This window comes from Microcaecilia unicolor, chromosome 3 (assembly GCF_901765095.1).
Source record: "Microcaecilia unicolor chromosome 3, aMicUni1.1, whole genome shotgun sequence".
NCBI lineage: Eukaryota > Metazoa > Chordata > Amphibia > Gymnophiona > Siphonopidae > Microcaecilia > Microcaecilia unicolor.
This window is the reverse complement of record NC_044033.1, coordinates 106,168,371-106,183,437: the sequence shown is the minus strand read 5'-3', so window position 1 is coordinate 106,183,437 and position 15,067 is coordinate 106,168,371. Positions and strand designations below refer to the sequence as shown.

Here is a 15,067-nt window from a genome sequence, read left to right as displayed (position 1 = left end):
CAGGTAGGAAAATATAACCCTCTTTCTATTTTATCACTTTTTTTCTTCTTTTCTCTGTTAGAAGGGTGGAGTGTCATTGGCTGTTCTTGTATGAATTAATGATTAAGAAGGTTTTCCTGGATTTTCTTGACCTATATTTTCTGATTTAGTTTTCACTTCTTCTCAGTATGTCATATATGCAAATGTAACTATATATCCTAATTTTAAAAAAATCCAAGGTCACACTGTACATCTCCTTCCACTTCAGCTTTATCCCTTTATTCCATAAGAGGTTGCATAAATTTACTCGCCAATTGTGTGCTCTTTCTCATGGATAAGCGTACACTTCCCCGCATAAATGCTAGCATCGTACCTAATCAGTATTCTGTAATTAGGTGTTCAACTTGTATAGTTCGTAACTATTACAGGGGCATTCACAGGGACAGAGCAAGCACAAGGAGCATGGAGAGCGTGGTGGATGCCTGCAATACCCTCCCAGTTGAGGTGGATAAGACAAAAAGAGTGACAAAATTCAAAAATGCATGAGACAGACACAGCAGGTCTCTAAATAGAAAGAGGACAGTATCAAAACAAAAACATCAACAGCTATAAGTTCATTTATGATAGGCAGGAATAATGCTGAAATGGCAGCTCCAGCAGCCAATACTGGACAGACTTTTACAGTCTGTGTCCCGTCTATGGCAAGCAGTGTTGTATAGCAATGATGTAAAAGTAACACATTACAGTACTTAAGTAAACATTCCATTACTTTTACTTGTTACCAAGTACATGATAAGAATGAGCACTTTTACTTGTAACAAAGTATGATCTGAACCAGTTTTAAGTACGTTTATCTCATTACATGCTGCTTCGTTACAAGTAAGAGGATGAAGCACTCAATTTTTCTTCCCCATCCTCCTTTTTACACGGCTCTGACATCACCCTACCCGCTTTCACCCATGGGATCCTTAAAATTTGCCTTCAGTCTCTAGCAGCTTCAGCAATTAAAGCTTCTCCTCTCTGGTCCAGTCTCACTTTCTATTCATTTATCTCTGATTCCTTATTCAGTGTCTAGCATTACTCTCCTTCCCCTCATGTGGTCCTTAAAAACTTGCCTTCCGAAGCTGTCAGCCACAGCTGTTAACACAGTCAATCTCCAGCAGGCTATGAGGCCTTCTCTCTAGCAAGCCAGATTAAGATGTGCTAGAGAGGGCTTCAATGGCAAGTCCAGTAGTTGCAACAAGAAGACAATGCCAGACGGACTTCTACATACTGTATATGGCAAGACAGATCAGGATGGGCTGGAGTAGGCGACGGCAACTCCAGTAGTTGGCAGTAGGGCCAGTGCAGGGCAGATTTTATGGTCTGAGCCCTAAAAATGGCAAGGATGGATCAGGAGCAAGTATGCATATTTTACAACACACTCATATTGTATTTGTATGGGTCTTATATATGTCAGTGGGGGAGGGGAAGACATTGTATAGCGGAACTTAGCAAGCAAAATGTTATAATACTACTATTGGATTGTTGGTTCAATAACAATTTGATAATGAACGTGACTTCTGGGCAAACTAGATGACCATGGAGGTCTTTATCTGCCATCATTTGCTATTTTACTAAAAATATAGAAAACCTTGCAGTCAAATCCCCCTATTAATGTATGATACATCATCACAGAAATCTCAGTAGGCTGATTAATAAGGGTAAAACCCACTTTTATTGAGTTGCTGAACTGGAATGGATGACAAAGATAATTGGGATGGAAGGGTCTGAGTAGCTGCACATTGTGATTAGATATGGCCATGAGGACACATCTGCTTTACTCATAAATGGATTGGTTGCTAAATATTTCTCAGTACTGATAATGACTTTTGGATTTAATTGTAAAAAGAAGTGGATATTAAGGGCAGGGCTTAATTTCTGACCTGGAATGAGGTTCCACTCCTTCTTTTCAGACTCCAGAGCAGCGGGGATGTTCAGCTCCAGGCAGCCCCTCCATTCCCTGCATGGAAGGAGTGGAAGTGGTGAGCCTAGAGAAGAGCAGAGCCGAAAAAGTGTCTCCCTAATTCATCCCCTGTTGCTCCTGTCCCTGGCCCACCTCTTCTACAGTCCCATTTCCTTTTTCTCTACAACCTAAGTACTGATTCAGCATAAGTACAGGGCAAATATTTTTGGTTCACTTTCAGTTTGTTTAGCTTTTGTGTGTGTGTGTGTGTGTAACATGGACCTTTTTTCAGTTCACTTACTTGCACTAATCAACTTTATGTGTGTTCATAGTTTAATCTACATTAAATTCATTTTGTAGGCAATATATTGTTTAAGGCACACAAATGAACTGAATGTGCACTAATAAATGCACATCCCTATTTTGTATTGCTTTAGAAAGATAACATTTATGTTAATGCTGCTCTGTCTGTGCGTCTCTTGTGCTCTATCAGTACAGACTTATGATAGTCGCACAGCTCTGCCAGCGTGGAATCCTCATCTTAAGGGTCGGGGATATTTTGAATGCCTGTAAGAAGCCATCTAGCAATCTGTCTGTCAGGCTTGTTCTGTCCAGACCTGTTAAGCCTAGATGACAGCTTGAATTCCCATTGCTAGTCTGTATGCATTGTTTTGGTATGTGCACATGTGGTACAGTGTATTAGGTAAGGGCTGTCATTTGCAAAGACATGGGAAATAACAGCATATCCCATGTCATTATCAAATGAAAATGAGCAGAAAAATAAAAAAAGATATTTGGGGGCGAATTCTATATATGGTACCAAAAAAAAAAATCAGTGTCGAAAAAACCCACGCTTAGCACTATTCTATAAACCTCACCTACAGTTAGGTGCAGTTTATAGAATGCACGAAAGTACCATTCCCGTGATGGAAATTTGTGCACGACCATTTACACCAACTAAAAGCTGATGTAAATGCCCGTACCTAGCTTAGGCACAGATTGGGCATATTCTATAACAGTGCGCATAATTTTTAAGAATGTCCACTCTACTTCCATGGCTACGCCCACTTTTGAGAGTCACGTGTTAGAATTTACGTACATTAGTTTTCAGCATATGCTTAGAAAGTTGCATGCATAAATTCTAATTAGTGCTGATAATTGCTTGTTAGTGGCCAATTATCAGCACCAATTGGCTTGTTAACCAATTACGTTGCATGCACAATTTGGCCATACTGCCAAATTCATGTGCGCAACTTTAGGCACATTATATAGAATCTGGCTGGTTTCTGTTTTTCTTTCATTTACTGAGCATATTGTGAGCTCTTACAAATACTGCATACTAATTGCTAAGAGGGCATATTCTTTTGGAAAAAGGATGCACTCTTTTCTGATGGTGCACACATGCACCAAGCATCATGCATGCGTGTGCACTATTTGTAAAGAGGGTGTGCACTCCTAACAACATTGCTTCTGGAACTTACAAAAAACTGACCAAGAAAATCCAAATTAAAAACAAACATTCCCAGAAACGCCACAGGAAACAACTCGAAACAAAGATTTATGGCTCATAGATGAAAGAAAAGATAGCTACAGTTTAATATTAATTAGACTTTTTATAAAGTTTGATTTTTAGATTGTTAGATCTATTACCTCTCTATGAATAATATGCAATGAAAAGAGAGAAGACTGTATGAAATAAGATGCCATGTAGCTACTGGAAAAGATTTTGCAGAGTCAACCACTTTTAAATTGGCTGCTAAGAAAACAACTTGGTAAAACACTCTTCAAACTGTATTTCACTAAAGGATATTACTGCCCTAATACTTCCAGTCTTACCAAATTCAGAGTTTTGTACATGGTTTCTTAAAGTGTTTTTCACATTTTCTTTTTAGCTCTCCATGAATTCCCCAGTGACATCTTCTCAAATGAGGACAGAAGGCATGGAGCGATTGTCCTACACGTCTTCTGTGTAAGTCTAATCTAATCTAATGTAGGTATATATATTCTGCCTAACGTGGACATGGCTCAAAGCAGATCACAATAGATATAGAAAAGACAGTGGGCATAGTCCCATGAATTACAAAATCACCAGTAGATAATTCAACATAAAGCAATAACTTCCTAACTATTTATCAAATAAAGGTCGAATAGCTACTCATTCGCCTGTTTTCTAAATACCAAGTAACATGTAATTGATCTTATATTACGAGGTAATCTATTCCATAAAGGACCACAACCCACAGCAGATTTCTTTACTTTATGACAAACGGTATTAAATGGTATTGAGAGTCTAATTTCCTCTGTAGAGCAAAGTGTTCTGGTGGCCGAGTACAATACAATTGAAGGCGAAAGGTACTCGGGCACAAGACCATATAATATCTTAAAGATGAACATCAACAACTTAAGATGAACTCTTGCTTTGACTGGGAGCCAGTTTAATCTTGTCAACAATGGAGTGACGAGGTCTCTAGCACGACCCCAAAAATCTACTTGGCTGCTACATTCTGGACAATCTATAATCACCTAAATTGCGAGTCAGCTAGACCTAGCAAGACAACATTACAATAGTCAATTCGACTCATGATTGTTTCCAAAAGTACCTTTTGCAGTTGGGAGGATTCTAGGAATGGTTTCATATAATAATTTTAGTTTGGTGAAAGATTTCCTGATTAGTTCATTGATATACTTCTCCATAGTTAGAGTTGAATCTAGTATCACTCCCAATATAGATGATGAATTTGCCAGATCTATCCTGTTGCTTGTACAACACAAAACTAGAAACTGGCTTTGTAACTGCTTTCTCCTAGTTTCCAACTCAACTAATTTTGTATGCTTTAAATATACAGTTTTGCACATTTAGCAGAAACATTAATATATTGTTTAACTTTATTTCCCACCACTGCCTTTCCCCTTAAGACTATGATTGGAATGTTTTTTGTAATTCACTTTTTCTCATAGACCTCTGGGGACAGGGAAATAATTCACTTTGAGCTTCCAATGAAAAAGCACAAGCTAAGTGCAAATAATTTATACAAACAAGGTATCTTTTGCTCATTCTGTCCCAAACCCTAGTTGAGAGGGCAGTAATTTTAGAAGGGTTCTAAAAGGATTAGACATATGTAAATGGACATGCACATATAAAATATGTGCTACTTATATGTGTGTGCCATAGCATGCACACATATGAAGAAGGTGTGTTTCAAGTAGATCTTGAAAGCTTATAGATATTCTATATCTGTTAATGACAATACATGTACTCCCTAATTCTGTAATATTATGCACACACGGTTTACAGAATAGAGTCATTTATGCATGCAACTTAAATTAAATAACAAGCTGCTAAGTGGGTTAATCAATTATTTGCAGTAATTGGTGTTAGTGCTAATTGGCAGTAATTAGCAGTTACACAGATAACTGCGCCTAGTTGGTATACTATAACCCGTGCATGCAGATTCTAGAGCATACAACCACAAAGGGGGTGAGCATGGATGATTCAGGGGTGTGCCTTGCAGTTACATGCATGGGTTATAGAATACTTACAGTTACGTGCCTAACTGCCAACAGTTAGATGCAAGCTTCACACCAGTCCTTTGGCTGGTGTAAGTACTTGCACATAAAGTTAGGTGTATAAATATGGACTTATGCTAATATTCTATAACATCGATTGTGTACAAGTTGCTGTTACAGAACCCACGCATAGTGTGCAGCATCCCAGCGCCCAAATATAAGTGTCTTTTTGAGAATTACCCCTAAAGAGTTGAGCACATTTTCATGTTGGCCTGTACCAAGGAGGCTTGATAACAGAAGACGGCATAATGTCACAAGGCTGAAGCCGGTCTCCACCTACTCCACCCAAGAAGGTTTTAATTCACCTCGATGCAGCCACCATCTTGGTACACCCCAAACTATGATATTGATAGGGTGACAAGCTCTGCCTACTGGCTTCAGCCCACATAATGGGCCAGATAGGCTTATGCCTTCTCCTGATACCAAACCTCCTTCGCCTGTACATTTGCTTCAAATCATGCATAAGTGAGGGTTCTCAGCTTGTTACTCTAACTATTAGGTTGCGCCTCTAACTTCTTTTTGTGATGGATTTGGAGGAAAGCTTGGGGGAAGCGGGGATTATTCTTACCTCTCTGGGGTAAGAAAATGGTGCAAAATGCAAAACGTGTGCTTGGCTTCTTTAACTCACCTTACTCATGTGGTTTTGTAAATCTACTTATAGCATAGTAACATAATAAAAGACAGCAGATAAAAGACCAGCATGGTCTATCTAGTCTCTCAAGTATGGTGGCTAAATTTGTACTTGCCACTTTGTTCAGCTTACACCCTTCTCTGCTGGTCTGGCTCAAGAGATGCCCTGCGCCAACTTGTGAGAACAAAGGAAAAAGCTTTCACCACTGTGAAGGATGAGCCAGTGATGCAGGCTTTTAGCACTCTTGAGCTTTGGTGCCCTCACCTGGTCCCTGCCTTGAGCTGGCTCTGCCTCTGTGACTTTTTTGAGGTGTGAAAGTAATTTATAGTTTTGCTATATAGGGAAACCCATTTGTTTATCCCATGCCTTTTTGAAGTCCATCACAGTTTTTGTCCCCAACATATGTACAGGGCGAACTCAAGGGACTATGGCACCCTGGGTCAAATTTTGGTTTGGAGTCACCCCACCCAGTGGTGCACTTCCCCCTTCGCTCTTTCAGGCCACCCTCCCCCCAATCTACCTTTATAAATGCAGTTGCCCCCTCCCGAGCACCTGCACCCAATGCTACCTGCACCAACTCTGGCATCTTCCCTCTGCCTTGCCCCACCCCAATTTGACATATGTTCCTATTTCTGCAGAGGCATGACAGAGGGAAGACACCGGAGCTGCTGCTGGAAGCATTAGGTGAAACACTGCCAGGGCTTGGAAGGGGACAGCTGCATTCAGATAGACCAGGGTGAGGAGGGTAAGGTGGCCTAAGAGAGAGGGAGATTTTGGCAGAGGTTTTGGCCACTGCAGGGGAACAGGTGAGGCAAGCTTTTTGGTGCCCTTGAGGCTTGATGAACTGAGCCAGTGCCTCACCTGGTCCATGCCTTGAGCTGGCCCTGCTTATGTAGATACATGAAAGAGCTGCTTATTTGTACAAGTACCACTACTTATACTTACACAGGTCTGAGTAATCAGGGCCAGCAGAAGCCCTAGGTGAACTAGACAGCTGCCTAGATCACCACAATTTGAAGAGTGTAAGTAGCAGGGCTTACTTTTTCTTTTGGTCCTGCCTCTCCTCTTGCTATGATCTGAAAGTCAAGAAAAATTTTGTGAAGCAGCTACCAACTTCAGAAGATGCAGCAGGAGGAAGGAGAGGACACTAGTGTCTTCCACCCCCCCCCCCCCCAACACCCCAACCGTATCATACTGCAAAACTAGATGTAGTGTATTTAGATTTTAGCAAATCCTTTGACACGATTCTGCATAGACGACTAATAAATAAACTCAGTGCCCTCGGTATGGGCCCCAAAGTGGCTGCCTGAGTTAGAAACTGGTTGAGTGGAAGGTGACAGAAGGTAGTGGTAATTGGAGCTTATTCTGAGGAAGAGAATATTACCTGTGGTGTGCTGCTAGGTTCAGGTCATGGGCCAGTTCTTTTTAACATCTTTGTAAGTGATATTGCTGAAGAGCTGTCTGGTAAGATTTGCCTCTTTGCTGATGATACAGCTTGCCTGGCAGTGGGGAGAGGGACTGAATTGAAGACATCCAAGAGTGAGGACATGTGTGAGAGAGCTCTGACTGTATGACAGTTTTTTGAGCCAGGAAGTGTTTGAACCTTAGTTTTTCTCCAAGTGCTTAAGTACAGAGTGAGGGTAAAGTGAGATGGAAGTGAAGGTGTGGGATTTGTTTAAGAAATATCTGAAAACTGATTTCTTATAACTTGTGTGCTGTTTGAAAGTTTTGTAATTAAGATTGAGGGTGAGAAACCAATTGTATGACTGTGTGAAACAGGTTTATTTAAGCAGATTAGACCCAGTTAAGTCCCAAGGGAAGCTGGTCTACAAGGCTTAAGGTTAGGCCTGAAGTAAAACTGCATGTGTGTTATGCATGATTTGCTAGTGTGACAGTGTGGGAGTTTTACACCATTTTGGAGAGACTGAGTTGCTGTGGGCTGTATGAACTGCAGTGTTCAAACATGAATGCCCTTCTTCAGTTAGGGTATACAGTGAAAAGTACAGGATAATTATTTAGGTTTGCAAAATTAACATTTATTTTCTTAGCTAGAAAGCCCCAGTAATCCCCATGTACCAGCTAGGGTTGTTCATAATATTAGACAGGAAGAAAATATTTTTTTATTGATTTGTTTTAAAGTGTGAGGCAATAGGTTCTGATCAAGCAAGGTGAAGCAAAGAAGCAGAAAGAGAGACCAAAGTAAAGATAAGTCTGCACCTCCACGTACAGCAAAGGAAAGGACATTGAGAAATCAGAGTTTAGTTAAACTTACCTTTTTTAGAGACTGGTTTTGGGTATCTGCACCTGAAAAACATAAAACATCACAAAGAATCAATTCTTACGATATACACTGCAACAAAGAGTTATGGTTCTAGAGTAAAAGAGAGGAAGTGAGACCACTTGGTTAATACTTATCTGATGTATCATATTGTGTCAGAACAGTATTGCTATGCCTGTTAAATAGATTTGAATTGTTAGTTAAATTGCTCTAATAGAAGAAATGTCTGGATGCCAGTTTATGCAGCAAAAGAATCAATTTTGTTAGCAAACACATTTTCTGTACCCCAAATTGGGTTTAAATAAACAAAGTAACTTATACTTTACCATCTGTCTGTTTTCTGGGTCTCAAAATCCTTTTAGTTTCCATTCCTATGTTTCCTTAGTTTAGAACTTTGGAGACAAGGTTAGTTTAAATGTCTCTGAGCTCAGAGATGTGCTGTGAGCTGGAGGTATTTCGGCCACAGGTAATGGCAAGGCTCTCTGATACTCAGCAGCTAAATTAGCAAACCAAACCCTTGTCAAAACCTTTCCCTCCAAGCTTTCCTTCTGGATTTGTTTTAGCAAGAAAACCCATTTACCAGGGCTTGCCTTCTTCTCACTTAAGGCAACTCCCCTTTTCACCAAGGAAATTTCCCTTTCCCTTTTCACCAGTTTCTTGGGTCCTTACTTCCAGCTCAGTGAATTCCTTCCTATCCCAGGACCACCAGCTCAGCTTCCCAAAGGCTCTAATCCCCTCTAGGTCTCCCTTTCTTCTTGTAGCTGGCCCACCTTCCAACAGACTGATCTTATATTGGTTCTTGAAGGAAGAAAATCCAACAGCCCCACTACAGCTGCTAAGCCCTACCTCGTGTTCAGGAAGCACCTCAGCTCACTCCTTGTCATCAGGTTCACTAGGGCTTTTCCTACTACTACTACTTAACATTTCTAGAGCACTACTAGGGTTACGCAGCGCTGTACAAATTAACAAAGAAGGACGGTCCCTGCTCAAAGGAGCTTACAATCTAAAGGATGAAATGTCAAGTTGGTGCAGTCTAGATTTCTTGAGTAGAGGTGTGGTAGTTAGGTGCCGAAGGCGACATTGAAGAGGTGGGCTTTGAGCACCACCCCAGCTAGTACAGGAGCACCTCAGGTCTCTCCCCGCAGGCCTTCCATTGGACTTTCCTCCTTCTACTTTCTTCTGGGATCTTTGCCCATAGAATTCGCATCTACCTTTCACCTTCCTCTTACTGATTGCTTCTTTTCTCTTCCTTATGTCTCTTTCTCTGTCGGCCGCCTCCTTATATGTGGGCTACACTGTTCAGGGATGCATTCAGCCCCACCACCCTTTCCTCCAGTGACTGGAGAACCTAATTAACTCTGCCAGCCACCTGTGGGAAACAGGAGCTTTACACTACACTTCCAATTGGATATGGATATGGGTAATGGGATTTGCTATTCCACCTTTCTGTGGTACAATCAAAGCAGTTTACAACCATTATATCCAGGTACATTTTCTGTCCCTACTGGGCTCACAATCTGAGCATTGTACCTGATGCAATGGAAGGTGAAAGAAGGACACTGGGGTTTGGAGATAAATCTGATACTGGGACTAAGAGTAGAGGCTAGAGTTGTGAGGACTGGAGATGGGTGATAGGAGAAGGCTGAGGGTGAGAAGAGGCACAGATTGCAGGTAAAGTGGGAGAAGAGAGAGAGTGGAGTCATATCAGAATGGAGGAACAGGGGGTGAGAAGAGTAAATATGTAAGGAAGGAGGAAGGGAAGGGTAAAGCGATTGTCTGAAGGATCTTGAGGGGCTGGAAAAGGGTTGAGGTACTCTGTAAAGGATCAGACAAAATGGACAGATCTGTGAAGGTTGTGAGATGAAGGAATGAGGAAACTGAGTAGCAGGTAAGTGAAAGAAGAAATGGGGTGGATGCCAGGAAGTTCAATGACAGGTAAGGAACTGAGGCTGATGAGGGAATGAGACTTGGAGGAAGATAAATGAGGGCTGGGGTGAGAGTGGAAGATGTAAAGGTTGTAGGTAAATGAGAGGTGAAAAGAGAGAGATACTAAGGACTGGAGGATGAGTAAGGGGGAGAATGAGGAGTAAAATCTAGCAGTGAGTGGAGATACAGAGAAAAGAGAAATAGAGAAAAACAATAAAGAGAAACAATGAAATATCAGAGGCAAATGTACAGAGGAAAAAGCTTTAAAAAAAATCAAATCAAGAGTACAGTCTGCCAAGTGACCCAGTTTCTGGACAGAAACATTAGACTAGTTCCAGATTTTAACACTTCCTACCTGATACATGTCATGCTATCTGTACCTACAGTGCCATTTTAAAACGGAATAAGCAAGACTGCAAGTATCCTAACTCATGAGAACAGTTGCTCAAAAGTAAGGGATAATCAAAAGTCTCCTTCCAGAAACTGGGTCACTCGGCATCCCTGGGAGTTCGCCAGAGCCAGGAGTTGCCATTGACAAATGGAGCTTTTCCACTGCCCTTGGCAGGAAGGAGTTGCTGTTCAGTGGTATCCCCTTGGTGAAAAGAATGAGTCCTTTAAATTTCTTGATACTATCTGATATTCAATACAGTACAATTTCCAGCTGGGTTGGTTTATCAAAGTATCATAGATTCAATTAACCAAAGGCTGTTTCTCAACCCAGTAAACCAGACTGTTTTTCAAGATATCCCAATGAATATGCAAGAGATAAATATGCATGCACTGCCTCCATTGTATGCAAATCTCTCTCAAGAATATTCAGTGTGGGTATCCTGAAAATATGCCTGGCTGGGTGTTTCCCAAGGTCTCGGTTGAAAACTCCTGTCTTAGAGGAAAGAAGCAAACCATCTAATATTCAGTGCTTTGATTTAGTGGATTCCTCCCACTGTACAAGTACACCCTTGGGGCCAGTTAGGAGGAGAAAGTGCTTCTGAATTGCTTCCATAAGAAGAAAGAGACTATGCTTTTGAAAAGTGGTCTCTGTAAGTGAGCTGATTTCATACATAGAGCAGGTACAGGTTTTGCAGACATGAAGAGGGATGAGAGTTTAGAGAGAGATGCTGAAATCTCTGTTAAGAGTCTTGTGACATCCCTGAACTGTGTGAGGTTAATGACAGTCTTGAACAGCCAAACTGCAGACCAGTGGTTTTTCACTTATTGGGGGGGGGGGGGGGGGGGGGGACTTGAGTGAAATATCATTTTTCTATGATCTGTATAGACACAATCTGCCCGATATTGAAAGCAATTTAAAAGGCCCGGTGAGGTCTCTGGCTGTTTAAATTGTTGTCCATGGCGACAAAAATGATAAAGGGGATGGAACACCTCTCGTATGAGGAAAAGCTAAAGAGGTTAGGGCTCTTCAGCTTGGAAAAGAGATGGATGAGGGGAGATATGATTGAGGTCTACAAAATCATGAGTGGTGTAGAATGAGTAGAAGTAAATCGATTTTTTACTCGTTCCACAAGTACAAAGACTAGGGGACACTCGAGGAAGTTACATGGAAATACTTTTCAAACAAATAGGAGGAAATATTTTTTCACTCAATAAATAAGCTCTGGAACTCTTTGCCGGAGGATGTGGTAACAGTGGTTAGTGTATCTGGGTTTAAAAAAGGTTTGGACAAATTCCTGGAAGAAAAGTCCATAGTCTGCTATTGAGAAAGACATGGGAAGCAACTGCTTGCCCTGGGATTTGTAGTATGGAGTGTTACCATGATTTGGGTTTCTGTCAGGTACTTGTGACCTGGCTTGGCAACTGTTTGGAAAATAGGATACTGGACTAGATGGACCATTGATCTGACCCAGTATGGCTGCTCTTATGTTCTTATGGCTAACCGTGAATATTCAGTGGCACTTAACCAGTTAGTGCTGCTGAATATTCACTGTTAGTGCCTGAGCGGAAACCAGCGGACTTGTGGGCGATCCAGGGCAGAGTTGGCACTTTTGAGGTTAAGTGTTACTATTCAGCCCTGAACTGCATAAGATAATCACATAAATTAGGCCACATAAAAAGCAGTCCTATCTTATGCAGTTCAGGGCTAAATATTGTGGCCAACATGCAACCAGATATTAATTACTGGTGCTTATACACAGCCTGGCATTGAATATCCAGGAGTACAGCTAGTGACAGACATAAAAACATTGACCATCACTGGCTGAATATTGGCCAGAATGGGGGTATTTTCATAACAAGGCTCCAATGTGAGAAGTCCAAAAAGACACCTATTTTAAGCCTATTTTGTAGTAGCAATGTAGTAAGACACCCATGTCCAGGGGCATAGCCACTCTGTTTAGGCTCAGGCCCATCCAACAGTGGTGCACCCTTGCCAATGCTGGCATTAGAAAGCAAGCTAGGCTCCCACCACTGTTTTTATTCTCCTTTGGCACCTGTTTAAAGGGTCACTGGTAGCATGTAAGAATCGCTGCCGCTGACCCAGAAGCCTTCCCTCTGCTGCATCCCCTCCAAACTCTGATGCAATTTCCTGGGAGGAACGCGGCAGAGGAAAGGCTTCCGGGTCAGCCAGCAACAGCAGTAGCGATTCTTACTCTCTGTCAGCAACCCTTTGAAAGATGCTACACGAGGGGAAAGGTAGGAAAGAGAAAAAAATGTTGGGCATGGGGGTGGAGGGAAGGAGAGATACTGTACAGTGTGGGTAGAAGAGAGGGATAATTGTTGGACATGGACTTGGAAGAATAATTGTTGGACATGAAAGGGGAAAGAGGGAGAGATGCTGCAAGGTGGGAGGGAGAAAGAGGGATAATTGCTGGATGTAGGGTAGGGTAGGGTGATGGGGGGAGGGAAGGAGAGATGCTACACAGGAGGGGTGAAGGACAAGAGAGGAAGAAATGTTGGACCTGAGAGGGTGGGAGAGATGCTGCAAAGGGGAGATAGAGATGGGTGAGAAATGGTGGTGAAGGGGAGGGAGAGATGGAGAGATGCTGCAGGGGGAGAGAGATGTTATATTTGGGATGCAAGGGAGGGAGAGAAAGAAAGAAAGAGATGATGGACAATGGAAGAGAGGGACAAGGAAAAAGAGAGGGAACAATGTTGCACATGAGGGTGGAAGAGAGGGAAGGACAGATGTTGCACAGGAGGGGGGAAGATGGGAGATGCTGGATCCAGGAGCAGAAGGGAGTGAGGGAGAGATGCTGGACTATGAGTGGGAGGGAAGAGAGGGAGAAATGTAAATGTGTTCACATGAATTGGGCATGTATCTCCCTTTATTCAATAACAACACAAATAATTTCTAGGAATGCCCCTGTTCTGCCCATGACCCTCCCATTTCCGTGCCCCCTTTTTTTTTACTCGCACATAAAATTTAGACACAGATCCCGCACCTAAATTTACTTGCATAAATTCCAATTAAATCTAATTACTGCCAATAATTGCTTGTTAAAAAGTCAATTAGTTGCATTAATTAACTTGTTATTCAATTAAATTGTGCACGCACCCAAATTTGCATGCTCAATTTTTGTGACTTTTATAGAATTAGGGGGTTAATGTGTTCCTTCCGTTGCTGAATCCAATCTCACTATTTATGTACTGCATTTAGAGTATTTGTTGCCTCAGTTTGCATATTTACTTCAGCAGCCGTGGTTTTATAACTTAAGCAGCTTTTAGCTGAGTCACAGTTTTCAATAGCTTTCTCAGGGGAAAATGCAAAAAGCTACCACAGGCAGAAGCATGGTTACCGAGTGGTCTATGTACCCGTTACTGGCTGAACCATGCAGAAAAAGTTTTATTGCTACAGTTAACTTGTATGGTGGACATCAGTGCACAGTGTAATAAAATGTAGGTAAAGGAGGCCATTAGTCAATCTGCAGCAATACAAAACTGTTCACTGATGTGTGCCAGGCGGGCACAATATGAGCAATTTACTACCAGGTCTGAGATGGCATGCAAAGGTAAAATGTTGTATGTGTAAATTATAGAATAACTAGTAAAAAAGGCCCGTTTCTGACACAAATGAAACGGGCGCTAGCAAGGTTTTCCTTGGAGTGTGTATGTTTGAGAGAGTGTGTGTGAAAGTGAGTCTGTGTGAGAGAGAGAGTGAATGTGCGATTGTGTGTGTGACAGAGAGAGAGTGAGACTGGGTGCGAGTGTGTCTGTGAGAGAGAGAGACTGTGTGCCAGGGCCCCCCCTCCCAGTCCCAGGGTCATCCCCTCCCTCCCAGTTCCAGGGTCATCCCCTCCCTCCCTCCCTCCGAGTTCCAGGGTCATGCCCCCTCCCTCCCTCCCTCCGAGTTCCAGGATCATCCCCTCCCTCCCTCCCTCTGAGTTCCAGGGTCGTCCCCTCCCTGCCTTCGAGTTTCAGGGTCCCTCCCTCTGAGTTTCAGGGTCCCCCCTCCCTCCCTCCCTCTGAGTTTCAGGGTCCCTCCCTCCCTCCCTCCCTCCAAGTTTCAGGGTCCCTCCCTCCCTCCCTCCCTCCCTCCCTCCAAGTGTTCTTCCCGCTGCGCTACGGGCACCTGATGAGTCGGCGGCGGGTGCGGCTCTTGATCGCCGCGGCCTGACTGCAGCTGCCCGCCCTGCTCTTTCCCATCGCCATCCCTGCGTGATCCACATCTACTTCTCCCTACTCGCTGCTGTTGACGGCGCTCATCTTCTTCCCTTGCTCGTCCATCGTCACCATGACCAATGGGCGCCTTTTTTCGCAGTGACGTCCATCATCACCGTGACCAATGGGT

General features: G+C 42.6%; 1 protein-coding gene across 1 annotated transcript in view; it reads left to right on the top strand.

The window, feature by feature from the left end:
* SLC24A3 (solute carrier family 24 member 3) overlaps positions 1 to 15,067 on the top strand; it is a 646,438-nt gene that overhangs the window by 315,187 nt on the left and 316,184 nt on the right. Inside the window, exon 3 of the mRNA XM_030194674.1 lies at positions 3,817 to 3,893. Coding sequence (XP_030050534.1) covers positions 3,817 to 3,893 — 77 coding nt within the window. The remainder of the gene's footprint in view (positions 1 to 3,816; positions 3,894 to 15,067) is intronic.